This window comes from Ictidomys tridecemlineatus, chromosome 9, assembly GCF_052094955.1.
Source record: "Ictidomys tridecemlineatus isolate mIctTri1 chromosome 9, mIctTri1.hap1, whole genome shotgun sequence".
Taxonomy (NCBI): Eukaryota; Metazoa; Chordata; class Mammalia; order Rodentia; family Sciuridae; genus Ictidomys; species Ictidomys tridecemlineatus.
In genome coordinates this window covers 94,055,332-94,069,370 of record NC_135485.1, presented here as the reverse complement: position 1 = coordinate 94,069,370, position 14,039 = coordinate 94,055,332, and the positions used below count along the sequence as shown (strand labels likewise).

Here is a 14,039-nt window from a genome sequence, read left to right as displayed (position 1 = left end):
CATCAGAGTCACTCTGGAATCTATAAAAATGCAGATTATAGATTTTGGTATGAAGGCTCTCCCTCATAACAAACTAGAATCCCAAGAGGGGAACATGTTCTCTGGTTGGTGATGTACACTTGGGATTTTCTAAATGCAACAAAAATATGTTTCTATTGAATTCTGCAGCTGTTGGTCAAAAATGTGTTTAGTGGTAAAATTTATCAGAGGCCACTGACTTGAACAGAGCTCCTGCATGAGGCCCCAGCAGACCTAATCATAATGGAGTCATTCATACTGAAGTTCCAGATCCCCAAATCAAAACCAACTTGTTTATCTAACCTTCTAAGAAATCAGGAGAAACGTGATGGACAAATCCCCAAACCAATCAGTTCTCCCCAGCATGATAAGGAAGTCCGCCCTGTTTTAACCTTTACCTGGAAAGGAACCTGGAATAACCTGATGTTAACCAGTCCACTTTTTTTTTTTTTAAATTAGTCCATTGTCTTGTTTCTGCTCAAACTGCCAAACAAAAACAGACTTTTCTGCCATGCCCAGTGTAGCACTCCTCTATTTATAGATGAAATGCTGCTTGAGTCATAGATTGAAAATAAGAAGCTAATTATAGGTCATTTAACCAAATTTGCTGAAATTCTATCTTGTAAGAGTGATTTGAAGTAGAAGGAAATAGGTCAAGTCAGATGAAGGGGACATCTCTAGAAGTAGAGAAAAGAGATCAGAGAACAAATGCACTTGGGGAACAGGATCCAGCTGCAACTGCTCTGCTCAGGTGCTTGCTGATTTGTTTTCTGTGTTTCCCACAACAGTGCTGGTGTTCTCCACAGCCCTGGCTGAGACCCTGTGCTCTTCTCATTATGCAGTCTCGAGTAGATCTTAACCATGCCAGACTTCAGGCTCTATGACCCAGTGCTCTTCCTTGGCCTTTACCTTCTGCCAGATCACTGCTTCATGTCTACCTGCATCTGGGCATCTGTCCCCACACTTAAGCTTATCTGTATTTCCCATAGCATTTTATAAAGTTTCTGTCATTAAAATCGACAAAAATAAGAAGTAAAAGATGCAAAAATCTTGTTAACCTCTTGAAACAGGATATACATGCTACTAGGTTAGCCCTTGACTTTGGGCTTTGAAAAACAGAGGTACTAAGTTGGTCATATACCAAGTTGGTTCAGTATAGTTAATCTAACTCAAGCGCCCCAAAATAGATAACTGTAACTATAACGTCAGCACGGAAACACACCTAACTCAACCCAATTTGTAGCTAATTCAACCCAAGCACCCATTTTATTGAACAAATTCCAATTCACTTGGGATAGTTCATAACATATGGGATATGTCAGCAATAAACTCAGAAATTTGAGGATAAGACATGTGGCAATATACATTAAGCCTGAAAGATTTTTTAAAAAATAATAATTATAAAAACAGCTAAATACCATCTACCTCTGACTTATACATAGTACACTCAGGGAAAGATGTGCTTAAGTTCAAAGTCTTTTTTTATTATTATTTCTTGAACAGAATTCTGTTTATGTGTTTTTTTACGTCAGAATGAAAAAGCAGATAAATTGTACTATTAGCAACCCAAGGAATGACATCTCCAGCTAGTTAGGACGCCCTATCCTGAGAGCTACTGTAAGACAATTAGAGAAATAAGGACTTTGGAACGCTGGCGAATCCCAGCTAGAGCAGCGCCACCGTGGCAAGAGGCGACAAGAGGAGCCAGTTTAAGAACCGTGCAGGGATGGAGCATTGTCCTCTGTCAAAACACATATCCACAGGTTCCTAATAAACCATCTTCTGTTCTAGAAAAGAAACTTTGCAAACTAAAGAAAGCTAACTGCAGCGGTAGAGCGTGCGGCCAGGACTCCAAGTCGCGCTTGTGCGCATGTGCGGAGGGCTACGCGCTCAGCCGAGACCGGAAATCCTGTGAAGGTAAAGCGCGCCCCGCGGAGGGCGGGGGAGTGTCGGTCGCCGAGAACTGTTTTGAGGGGCCACGAGGGCGTCACCGGGAAATCGACTTCAAGTTAGCTTGCTTTAACCCAGGAGAGCACTTTTATTTATTTTTTCTTCTGTTTTTAAAGTCTTTCTAATACTTCGAGGTCCCTTTTTAAAAACAATATCCTGTGTTCCTACCTCAGATACAGAGGCTGCTCGGGAGGGGGAGGAGATTCTCTGAGCCTCTTTGCGTTTGAATTTGTGCAAAATTTCAGGATAAACACTTTTTAAGAGAGCAGTTCCATAGCTACCATCGGATTCTCAGAGCATATGACTGTCACATCGTATTCCATAAAGATCTAATCTGGAACGACGCAAACTGAGGCTCAGGCTCGTCCCCTAGGACGCCTCCTGTTTCAAAATTCCAAGCCCTATTTAATGAACCCAAGAGACGTCTGCATCCCTTTTCCTGGAAGGTGCTGTGATTTAGGGATGAAAAGAACCCAATGGCTGCAGGACACATTAAGTGGCATCAGTTGCGGGTAAATCTGGCACCTAGTTATAGTCCCCTGCTTACAGGGCACCAATGGGAAAAGCTGTGATGTGCAAAAGCTGTGAGCTGGAAGGCTGGCGCTTCCGTTGGAGCAAAGCTGCTATGGAGTGTTTCTTCTTTTAGGAGAGGGGCTCCCCTTGGGTCTTGAGAAAAGTAAATAGCAGAACAGGAATTGTCCAAACTGATTAAGAAACTTCCAACAGTTCCTAACTTGAATGGCATGCTGTATCGTTTCAAGGAATATAGTGCTATATGTTTATCAAAAGTTAATTCTAGTCCCAAAAATCTGTATAAACTATAACACAGTAGAAATGCCTTTCATGATCATCGGACTGACTTCTTTTTCTCTTTTTCTGAGAATTGGAAAAACATCCCTCCCTGATCAGTTACAGCATATACCACCCTACTTTGTGCTTACTAATTAGTAATAGCACAATTTATTTTCAGAAACAACCATTTTATTGTGATTTGCTTTTGTCATTGTATAGATGTCAATGAATGTGCCTTTTGGAATCATGGCTGTACTCTTGGGTGTAAGAACATTCCTGGATCCTATTATTGCACGTGCCCTGCAGGATTTGTTCTGCTTTCTGATGGAAAACGATGCCATCGTAAGTCACAAAAACAAGTATTTATTGCATTATTCTTCTTAATTTTCAATAATGTTTTTGAGTGAACTATGATGGGTTGATAGGCTTCAGTTAGCAGTGTGCATCAGAATTACCTTGGAGTTTTATTTTGTTTTGCTTTTTGAAATATGGATAACTACATTTTACTATAGATATTTAAAATAAAGACTACCAGGGTTGGGATACACACACACACACACACACACACACACACACACACATAATATAATCTGTGCCTGAGTAAATCATTGTTTCTAGGTCTTTGGGGGCATCAATGCTGGCAATATACATATTAAAAAGAAAAAGATACATTCTAAATGTATATGGATATTCCCAGTGCAAATTTAGGATTAAATATTCAGATACCTTAAGATAAATTTTTTATTGAATCTACTAGTATGGCTAAGTACAAATGAGAGTTTCAACTCATGTTTATTATCTATTCTTCTTCAAAGATGGTGGAATAGGTCAGTCTAGATATCGTCTATGCTTATGAAAGCAGGCACATTGAAATGGATGAATGATAATTGTTAGGGTACCTGGTGCAAATATCCATAAGAGACACATCTCTGAGTCAAGCAAAGATTTATTTACAGAGAATATCTGCCAGGCTACCTTTCTTCAAGGAGCAACAGCCTGCTGAAAAAATTTAACTATATAGTCATGTACAATGAAGTGGTTAAAAAATAACCCAGAGGGCTGGGGTTGTGGCTCAGTGGCAGAGAGCTTGCCTTTCACATGTGAGGCCCTGGGTTCAATCCTCAGCACCACATAAAAATAAATAAACAAAATAAAGATATTGTGTCCATGTATAACTAAAAAATATCAAAAACCAAAATAACCCACGGTCCTGTGATTGTTACTTGGCATCTTTGTTGTGGTTTCAGTAGTTAGGGACTCTTTGGAGATGGCTTAACGAGAAGGTCATGCATGGGTGGGATTCTTAAAATGACAGGTGCTGATTTTCAAAATGGAATTACTTTGGCCTAAGGACCTAACAATAATGAATTTCTTGGAAATTAACCAGCATGCTTGTGCTTGTCTATGAAATTTGCCCCTCTCTTAATATTACAAATTTTGGCCACTGGCAAATATACTGAAGTAAAGGATGTAAATTCCTCATAGGGCCCACTGTGTACCAAGTGTGGCAAATGTAATCTCACTTGATTCTCAAACCTGCTAGAAGTTTAATATTACATATGCAATGTCATATTTGACTTGCTTGGAATTTATTTTAATATTTGCTATAGGGTAGAGATTTACATTTCTCTCCCGAATCATTATTCAGTTATTTCTATACAATTATTGGATGATCTTTCACATGCTCACTAATTTTAAAATAACATCTTACGCAGTATGTTCTTATGTATACTTTAATCTTTTCTAATCTGAGCTTTCTGTCCTGTTGTATTATCTTCTGTCTATTCCTACACCCATTCTCCACTATTTTAATGATTGCACATTATTATGCATATATGATAATTTATCATACATTTTAATATTTGTTAAGAGCCTCTCATTTCTCTTCCTACACCTAACCACACTCATAAAATGTCCTTAGTTTTTTTTTTTTTTTTTTTTAGTACATGAAATCTGTTTTCCAGGTGAACTCGAGAATCACTTCTTCAGGTTCCAAAACTCTCAGAATTTTGATGACTAAGAGCTTGAAAAATCTTATTTGAGATAATAGAAATTCAGAGGAAACTAGATACATTTTGCAAAATCAGAACTCTTTCTGTTTTCAGATTTGAAATTTTTTCTTTATACCTCCAATTACCATGGCATTTCATAAATGTTTGTTCTTTCTTTAACTTCTTTTTTTTTCAGGAGAGCACTTTTTGTTAGCAACAGATTGTAATAAAGTTTCACAACTCTGATTTAACATTAATCTTAACTTTGTTCTTCATTAATTAGCATTCATTTCCTGTCCAAGCAACGCATCTAAATGCAGCCATGGATGTGTTCTGACATCAGATGGGCCCCTGTGTTTCTGTCCTGAAGGCTCAGTGCTTGGGAGAGATGGAAAAACATGTAGTGGTGAGTTTATTTGCCTCTTGTTGGTTTGAATATAAACATTTTCTAAGTGATACCCCAAAACTGATCTTATTGCCAAAGGAGAATAGATTTTCCAGTATTACACACTGAAAGATATTTATGTAACACATAGATTTAAATTTCTTTTTAGAAAAGATGCGTATTGTAGTGGTTTTGATCAAGGGCTTTGAAGTTAGTCCTTAGGTAGTATTACCAGTTACAGTTACGGCAGTGTGTTTTAGACTATAGTTACTTGACCTCTTTTAGTCTTTGCTTCCTCATCTGTAACAATACTGACTTGCCTCCTGGATTGAATGAGATGGCAGAGGCAGAGTGTCCTCAGTCTGTTGATTGCACCTAATAAGGAACTCTCTACTTTTATCTTTATAGAGGTTTATGCATAAAGAAGTCTGGATATAACCCGAGATTAGCAGAAAAGTCATGTACAGCTTTATGATTTTTAAATAAAAAAAATAGAAGAGAGGGGCTGGGGATGTGGCTCAAGCAGTAGCATGCTTGCCTAGCATGCATGGGGCGCTGGGTTCGATCCTCAGCACCACATAAAAATAAAGATGTTGTGTCTACCGAAAAAAACTAAAAAAATAAATATTTTTTAAAAATAGAAGAGAATGCTAATTTTACAGGATGAAGTGTGCCCATTTTTTTATTTATACCATACAATTTATTTTTATTTTTTTTAGTCATACATGACAGCAGAATGTATTTTGACATATAATACATACATGGAATGTACATACATCAATCATATTGTCTATTCTATTCTGCTGGAAGTGTGCCCATTTTTATAATTAAAAGTAAAGCCAATTAAGATTTTTTAAAACCTAGGAAATGCAAAAGAAGAGACTGAAAATGCAAGAGAGAAAAAAATGCATTACTCATTAGAAAGAGTTAGACCAGCTGCCACACCCACTAAAACTTACTTTGTTCTTCAACCAGTTGTCAGCATGCTTGTTCTTGAACTCAGGGGTGCAACAAGAGGATGGGGGCCATTGGAATGTGAGGCATTATCATTCAAGATGTTGAGTTTACTGAAGGGGGGCACTTAGGATATTCTGAAAAATAAACTTGATTGCAGCTGTCTGAATGATTGAGGAGGTGGTTTTCAAAATCAACATATAGTTGGTACATTCCATACTTTGATGAAAATTATAATATATTGAATGACAACATCATTACAAAGCAACTGTTTTTTGTAGGCTGTTCATCACCTGATAACGGTGGCTGTAGCCAGCTCTGTCTTCCTCTCAGCCCAGTATCTTGGGAATGTAGTTGCTTTCCTGGGTATGACCTACAACCAGACCAAAAAAGCTGTGCAGCTTCAGGTTAGTGCTGGGGTTGTTTGGAAGTGTGTTTCTGCAAAAGATAACATGAAAGTATTTTATTTAGAAAGATGGGAAGTTGAATTGCTTTTGGCTTCTTGATAGAAGATCTGATTTTTTTATTTTTGGAAATGGAAAATGAATCTTATGAACATGAATAATTAATTATAACATAAATAATAATCATGTTTTTAAAGAATATTTCTGGCATCCAGCAAAAAATATTTGCCATAATGTCATATATGGTATTTTTAGTAGATAAGAAAGTTATGGGGGCTGGGGATATAGCTCAGTTGGTAGAGTGCTTGCTTTGCATGCACAAGGCACTGGGTTCAATTCCCAGTATCAAAAAAAAAGAAAGTTATGACCAGAATAGTCTTAAATACCTTATAGTATTTAAGTATATACTTATATACTTTATAGTTAAGAGGTGTTCAATAATATTTGTTAGTTGATTTGATTTTCATCTCTCTAGTGAATGCAATAATTATAATACTTTGATAAATTCTGTTCTTTTTCATGGCAAAATTTAATATTGAATTGTATGCTTCTGTTATTTTTTCATCTTCTGATATTTATCTCTTGTGTCCTTCAACAGCCTTGGAAATCTTAGATTTATGCCAAATGCATTTTATTCATAACGTTCTCCTGAATGTTAATTATGCTGATAATTGGAATAACATAATAATGATTCTATATAGCTGGACTTAGAGCACAATACTCTCAACTTTTCAAGGCCTCAGTAATATAGTATAATTTGAGTACTGAGAATATTCAAGGGGTCTTATTATAAATTTAAATAATCACATGTCCCTTTCAGAAGAGCCTAGGTCAGGGCAATTTATTTATTCCAATATGAATTCAATATGTGTGAAACAGGGAGATTACAACCCTAAGATGTGCATCATTTAATTATGCTTTTGGTAACTTAGTGTGACTTTTTAAAAGTAATTTACATTTTAAAAGCAAACATCTAGAGAAGAAGAATCTAGTGATGAAATTCTTGCAATGTGCTACTTCATGGTACAGAATGGCTTCCTGCCTGTCTTTGCCTATATCACACTTGTGGGAAACTAAGAAGACTAACATTGTAGAAATTGAAGAAGAGGGTGCAATGAAAGGGAAGAGTCAGAAGTGCCTTTTTTGTTTTAAGGCATGCTTTAAACACAGACATATTGGAAATTTAATTAACAGGACCACAACCATTTTTGATGTTTGCCAATTCTCAAGATATTCGTCATATGCACTTTGATGGAACAGATTATGGAACCCTGCTCAGCAAGCAGATGGGAACAGTTTTTGCACTAGATCATGACCCTGTGGAAAATAAGGTATGGGTTTGTTGCCTGAACAGATGTGAGTGTGCTATAAAGACAGAACAGAGGAGATTATCCTAACAGATGACATTGGCTACTTGAAAATCTTCTGTTAAACTGAGAATGATTAGACCTGTAACAACTTACATGTAGATAGTGGAACATCATTTGGGAAATCATAAGGCTTTCCTGTTATCATATCTCTATGCAGGGTTCTTGCTGGGATTCACTGATTTTATTGGGGATGATTGTACAGGATTATCAGGTTAGTTTCCTCTTTGGAGATGAGGATGGTAGAGTAGCACAAGTTCATGCAAAAGGAGCTCCATAAATAGGTTTTTTGATTATTTGCTAGTAGTGGGAAGAATAGGGGGTTAAGATTGGGCCAAAATATAAATTAGTAATTTGCATTTAATACATGTCATTGAGAGAGGGAATTGCATGACCTTTGAACTATGAAAATCCGAAAGCACAGTTTTATGACTGTTGTGGGAATGGCAGTCTTGCAACATTATTTATATAATTCTCAATTTTACATAAAAGTTTTTTATGTAACTTAGAATTTCTATATTATTAAGGCTGATCAGTCCCTCTTTTATTTCTTCTTTTTTTAAATATCCAGAATATGTTTATTTATTTTAAAATATTTCCATTAACTAACTTAATGATTAATGTTCTTATTTTCTTGCTACTCAAACTCTGGTATTTGGCCCAACCAGCATCAACATCACCTGAAAATACAACTACAAGACTAGTAGGCTCCTCTCCAGTCCATTGAATCCAAATCTACATTTTAACAAGATTTCCAGATGATTCATATGCAAATTTGAGTTTGAGAAACACAGTTCTAGTAGAGTTTTTTCATGAAAAGTACCTATATTTGTCTTTATGAAATATTACCTCTTCTTTACGAATATAACTCATCAAATAATAATTCATTCACAAAACAGGAACTCATTAAATAATAGTCTATTAAAAATGCTATGAGCCAGAAGACAATTTAATGGAATTTGTGGAATTTTAATCATGAGCACATATGTTTACCTAAATCTATAATTGATGAGATTATTAGCTCCCGGTTAAAATTCCACAAATTCCATTACATTGTCATCTGACAATTTAATACTCTGATGAAATTCTTATGTCTGATAGCCTGCATACTAGATTGAAAAAGAACTTTGTGCCTATAAAATTGGATAAGACAGATAAATTAAAATAAAATTATTTAAGTTTAGAGATGAAAGGAACCTTAGGAAATATCTAACTTCCTCATTTTTGCAGCCTGGAAAATTGAGCTTAAGTGACTTGGCCAAAGCAGTCCTGCAAATAAATTAGAAAACTGAGAGGAACCCATGTCTCTTGAGTTGCTCTGAAGTACAGTGCTGTGTGAACAGTAGAAGATACAGCTTACTTAGTGTCCTCATTAAATTACACATCATTGTTCCCTTTCAGGCTGTAGAGGCCACTGATGTGTTCCAGTGCAAAGACTATGTCATTGACCAATGATCAAATATTCTTTTAACCTTTATTTTATTTATTCATATTTTATGTGGTGCTGAGGATTGGACCCAGTGCCTCACACATGCCAGGCAAATGCTCTGCCACTGAGCCATAACCCCAACCTCCAATGATCAAATATGAAGAAACAATGAGTAGACTATGTGCCAGGAACTAAGAATTTATGTATGCATATCATGTGACCTAATGAGGCTGATATTATATTCCTATTCTACCAATAAGAAAACTAAGACTCTGAGACACTAAGTAACTTGCTTTTGGTTACACACAACTGGGAGCAGCATAGTGGGGTTTAGTTGCTGATGTGTCTAACTAATTTTTAAACTGGGCTCTTAACAATTTCACTTGGTGACCTGAAGGCTTACTCATCCCCTTTGTCTATGTTTCATGTTCAGTTTTTAAAGACAAATCAGAAACACCTGTTTTCTCTATTGCAGATATATTATGCCCACACAGCTCTGAAATGGATAGAGAGAGCTAATATGGATGGTTCCCAGAGAGAAAGGCTTATTGAGGAAGGAATAGATGTACCAGAAGGTCTTGCCGTGGACTGGATTGGCCGTAGATTCTACTGGACAGACAGAGGGTATGTTTCCTGGTTCACTTTTAAGCCACAGGATATGGAAGCAATGAAAGAGATATACCACTTGCTTTATCCTCCATTTTGAACACAGATAAATATTGCTGGGTGCTTGGCATCCAGCCAGTGGAGGAGACAGACCCCATTGCTGTCCACTTCCCTGCCTCTGCCCACCATCAGGCAAGATACTACTCCCTTCATCAAGACTGAATCCATATCCACAGAAGGATTTCAAAGACCAAGAAAGCAGCCATCTGTTTTTGCCCCTCAGATTGTGTGTGTGAGAAACCCAAGTCCTGTCTGAACACAGACAGAGTAATGCTGAGGATGAGGCACTCTCCTAGGTAACATGGGAGAATACAAAGGAGAATGGGATGTGCTCGTCTTTGCAGTCAACTCTTAGTTTATTTGGGGAGGTAAGGCATATTTCCTTAGCAAAACCTTAATCAAGTACTTGGATTAAATATCAGTACAAGAAATGTCGAGGCCTTATATAATTGCTCAGTGAAGGGTGTACATTCCCCAAGGGATTGCTGGAAGGAGTTTCAGAAATCAGCTAGCCTAAGTGTGTTCTTTTTACACGTGAAGAATGTAAAGCTCATAGAGTCTGAATTATTCCAGGGTTCCCAGCATTCAAGAGATAAATGTGGTTCCAGTTGAGCCAGCATGAAGTGGGGCTTATGGAGTTTTGATGAAATTTCAGGGGAACAGAGGAATGGTCCACTTTCCTTTTGGTGGGTAACCACAGAATCAGAGTGAAGTTGGGGTATTTCTATCCTCTGGGTACCCTGCTCTCAGGCCTGCTCTGTGTGAGTCTGGGAACAGAACAGGGTGGGGTGGAGGAGAGTCAATAAGAAGGATTGCATTCCTTATGGTGCCAGAGGAACCTTAAACTAGAGCCCCTCACAGGAAAATATGAAGGGTGCTGTGTGTTCTAGGATATTTTGTCAAAATAACTGAGTGCCATGAAGTGAAACGGTAGCCATCCTGGATATCAGGCAACTATACAGCCATGTTTCACCTCTGCGAAGATAGCACTTCTTACATGGCCAAGTCCCAAGGAATGGGTTGATATGCTTGAGTGTAGGTTTTCTATGTCCTAGAAAATCTCATTTGGTCTGGATAACTAATAGGAAACAGGTTCTACAAAACAAGCCACATGTACGGTATGGTGTGAAGTTATGTATAAAATGGCCCTTCTGTTTTCAGAGCAAGTTTATTTTTTACACATTCATTATTCATTTGTTCACTTAACCAGACCTTTATTACTTTATTATTTGTATGTTTACTTATTGAACAACTATAATGCATTAGACACTGGGCTAAGAGCCTTATACCCATGATACTATGAAATCCCAAAGAGGTAAGTTTTCTTACCTCCAATTTAAAGGTTAAGAAAATCAATAGTCAAAGAGGTAAAATGACTTTCCCAAGATCAAGGAGCATATAAGTAGTAGATATGAAATTGGAATGCAAGGATAACCATCTCTAAAGCTTATCCTCTTAAGAGATGGGCTGGGATTATAGCTCAGTGGTAGTGCTATACTGATATCCTGTGATATTAAATTACATAGTAACTCTTTGCCAAATAGGAGCCAAAGAGAGATGGTTATAGTCTCTACTGGCCTAGGAATAGGCACGTTCAAATTAATATCTTACACCTAGGAAGCTCTACCACTGAGTTATACTCACCTCATGGTTCAATTTCTAGCACCACAGAATAATTATGGAGATGTTCTGCCTCCTTCAATCAGAGTTGATTAATGTGCTCCACCCAGAGTCATGTAACAAATTAAAGTCAGTTATCAAAATTATAAATCATAATAACAGCCTCCTCCATGTTGAACTACTTAATAGAAATTTTAAATATCATCTATGCATAATAATAGAACTCAAACATAGTTGTTCTTGTAAGAGTAAATGTTGATCAGGATGACAGTTGTCAACCACTCTTAGGCTTTCTAAGGATGCTTGGTCTTCTCATATTTCCCCAAATTTGCAAGTCACCTCTAATTTTAACAGTGTTTGATTAATAGCATCATGGTACCTACTGCAGAGGCAATGCCTTCAGGAGATAGAAACCTCCATATCCTAGAGAATAAGACCTCAAATCCCCTACTTTATTGACTTCAGTAATAACTAGTCCTTTTTAAGTCCTCACCCCTCTAAAGACAGCTGCTAAAAGACAACCTTTAATTTGTCTGCAAATGAGAGGTTTATAGTTTGAAAACCTTGATATTAGTTAGAAATTGGATTTAAATACTGAGATTCTAATCCTGTGATATTAGATTACATAGTAACTCTTTGCCAAATGGGAACCAAAGAGGGATGGTTACAGTCTCTCCTGGCGTAGGAAAAGGCATGTTCAAATTAACATCTTATACCTAGGAAGGAAACTAATTAATAATTTCACTGGCAATGCTATTATTTAGTATTAAGGAATCCTGATTTCTAAAGCCAATTGCCCTGTAAAAAAAGAGCCAAGAAGGTAAATGTGTTTACTCATTCTATGGGGGGTAACAGAAACTACCATAAGATAAAATTTACTCTTAGGATTCATTTTTTTTTTTTTTTAGATTTCCATTCACAATATAATCAAAAACATTAAATAGGAATAGGTTTTTTATTTTTTCTTTTTTTATTGGTTGTTCAAAACATTACAAAGCTCTTGACATATCATATTTCATACATTAGATTCAAGTGGGTTATGAACTCCCATTTTTACCCCAAATACAGATTGCAGAATCACATCGCTTACACATCCACATTTTTACATAATGCCCTATTAGTAACTGTTGTATTCTGCTACCTCTCCTATCCTCTACTATCCCCCCTCTCCTCCCCTCCCATCTTCTCTCTCTACCCCATCTACTGTAATTCATTTCTCTCCTTGTTTATTTTCCCATTCCCCTCACAACCTCTTATATGTAATTTTGTATGACAATGAGGGTCTCCCTCCATTTCCATGCAGTTTCCCTTTTCTCTCCCTTTCCTTCCCACCTCATGTCTCTGTTTAATGTTAATCTTTTCTTCCTGCTCTTCCTCCCTGCTCTGTTCTTAGTTGCTCTCATTATATCAAAGAAGACATTTGGTATTTGTTTTTTAGGGATTGGCTAGCTTCACTTAGCATAATCTGCTCTAGTGCCATCCATTTCCCTGCAAATTCCATGATTTTGTCATTTTTTAGTGCTGAATAATACTCCATGGTGTATAAATGCCACATTTTTTTTTATCCATTCATCTATTGAAGGGCATCTGGATTGGTTCCACAGTCTAGCTATTGTGAATTGTGCTGCTATGAACATCGATGTGGCAGTATTCCTGTAGTATGCTCTTTTAAGGTCTTCAGGGAATAGACCTAGAAGGGCAATAGCTGGGTCAAATGGTGGTTCCATTCCCAGCTTTCCCAGGAATCTCCATACTGCTTTCCAAATTGGCTGCACCAATTTGCAGTCCCACCAGCAATGTACAAGAGTACCCTTTTCCCCACATCCTCGCCAGCACTTGTTGTTGTTTGAGTTCATAATGGCTGCCAATCTTACTGGAGTGAGATGGTATCTTAGGGTGGTTTTGATTTGCATTTCTCTGACTGCTAGAGATGGTTTAGCATTTTTTCATGTACTTGTTGATTGATTGTATGTCCTCCTCTGAGAAGTGTCTGTTCAGGTCCTTGGCCCATTTGTTGATTGGGTTATTTGTTTTCTTATTGTTTAATTTTTTGAGTTCTTTGTATACTCTGGATATTAGGGCTCTATCTGAATTGTGAGGAGTGAAAATTTGTTCCCATGATGTAGGCTCCCTATTTACCTCTCTTAATGTTTCTTTTGCTGAGAAAAAACTTTTTAGTTTGAGTAAGTCCCATTTGTTGATTCTAGTTATTAACTCTTGTGCTATGGGTGTCCTATTAAGGAATTTGGAGCCCAACCCCACAATATGTAGATCGGAGCCAACTTTTTCTTCTATCAGATGCAGAGTCTCTGATTTGATATCAAGCTCCTTGATCCATTTTGAGTTAACTTTTGTGCATGGTGAGAGAAAGGGATTCAGTTTTATTTTGTTGCATATGGATTTCCAGTTTTCCCAACACCATTTGTTGAAGACGCTATCCTTCCTCCATAGCATGCTTTTAGC

General features: G+C 37.1%; 1 protein-coding gene across 5 annotated transcripts in view; it reads left to right on the top strand.

Annotated features, from left to right (window-relative positions):
- Positions 1-14,039, top strand: part of Egf (epidermal growth factor) — an 87,673-nt gene that overhangs the window by 34,712 nt on the left and 38,922 nt on the right. For all 5 annotated transcript variants that reach the window (XR_013426025.1, XM_078021811.1, XM_078021810.1 and 2 more), the window contains 6 exons: positions 1,810-1,935; positions 2,980-3,102; positions 5,035-5,157; positions 6,372-6,497; positions 7,689-7,825; positions 9,766-9,914. Coding sequence is in view for 4 of the 5 variants with exons in the window: in XM_078021811.1 (XP_077877937.1) it covers positions 1,810-1,935; positions 2,980-3,102; positions 5,035-5,157; positions 6,372-6,497; positions 7,689-7,825; positions 9,766-9,914 (784 nt within the window). In the remaining variant the exon portion in view is untranslated. The remainder of the gene's footprint in view (positions 1-1,809; positions 1,936-2,979; positions 3,103-5,034; positions 5,158-6,371; positions 6,498-7,688; positions 7,826-9,765; positions 9,915-14,039) is intronic.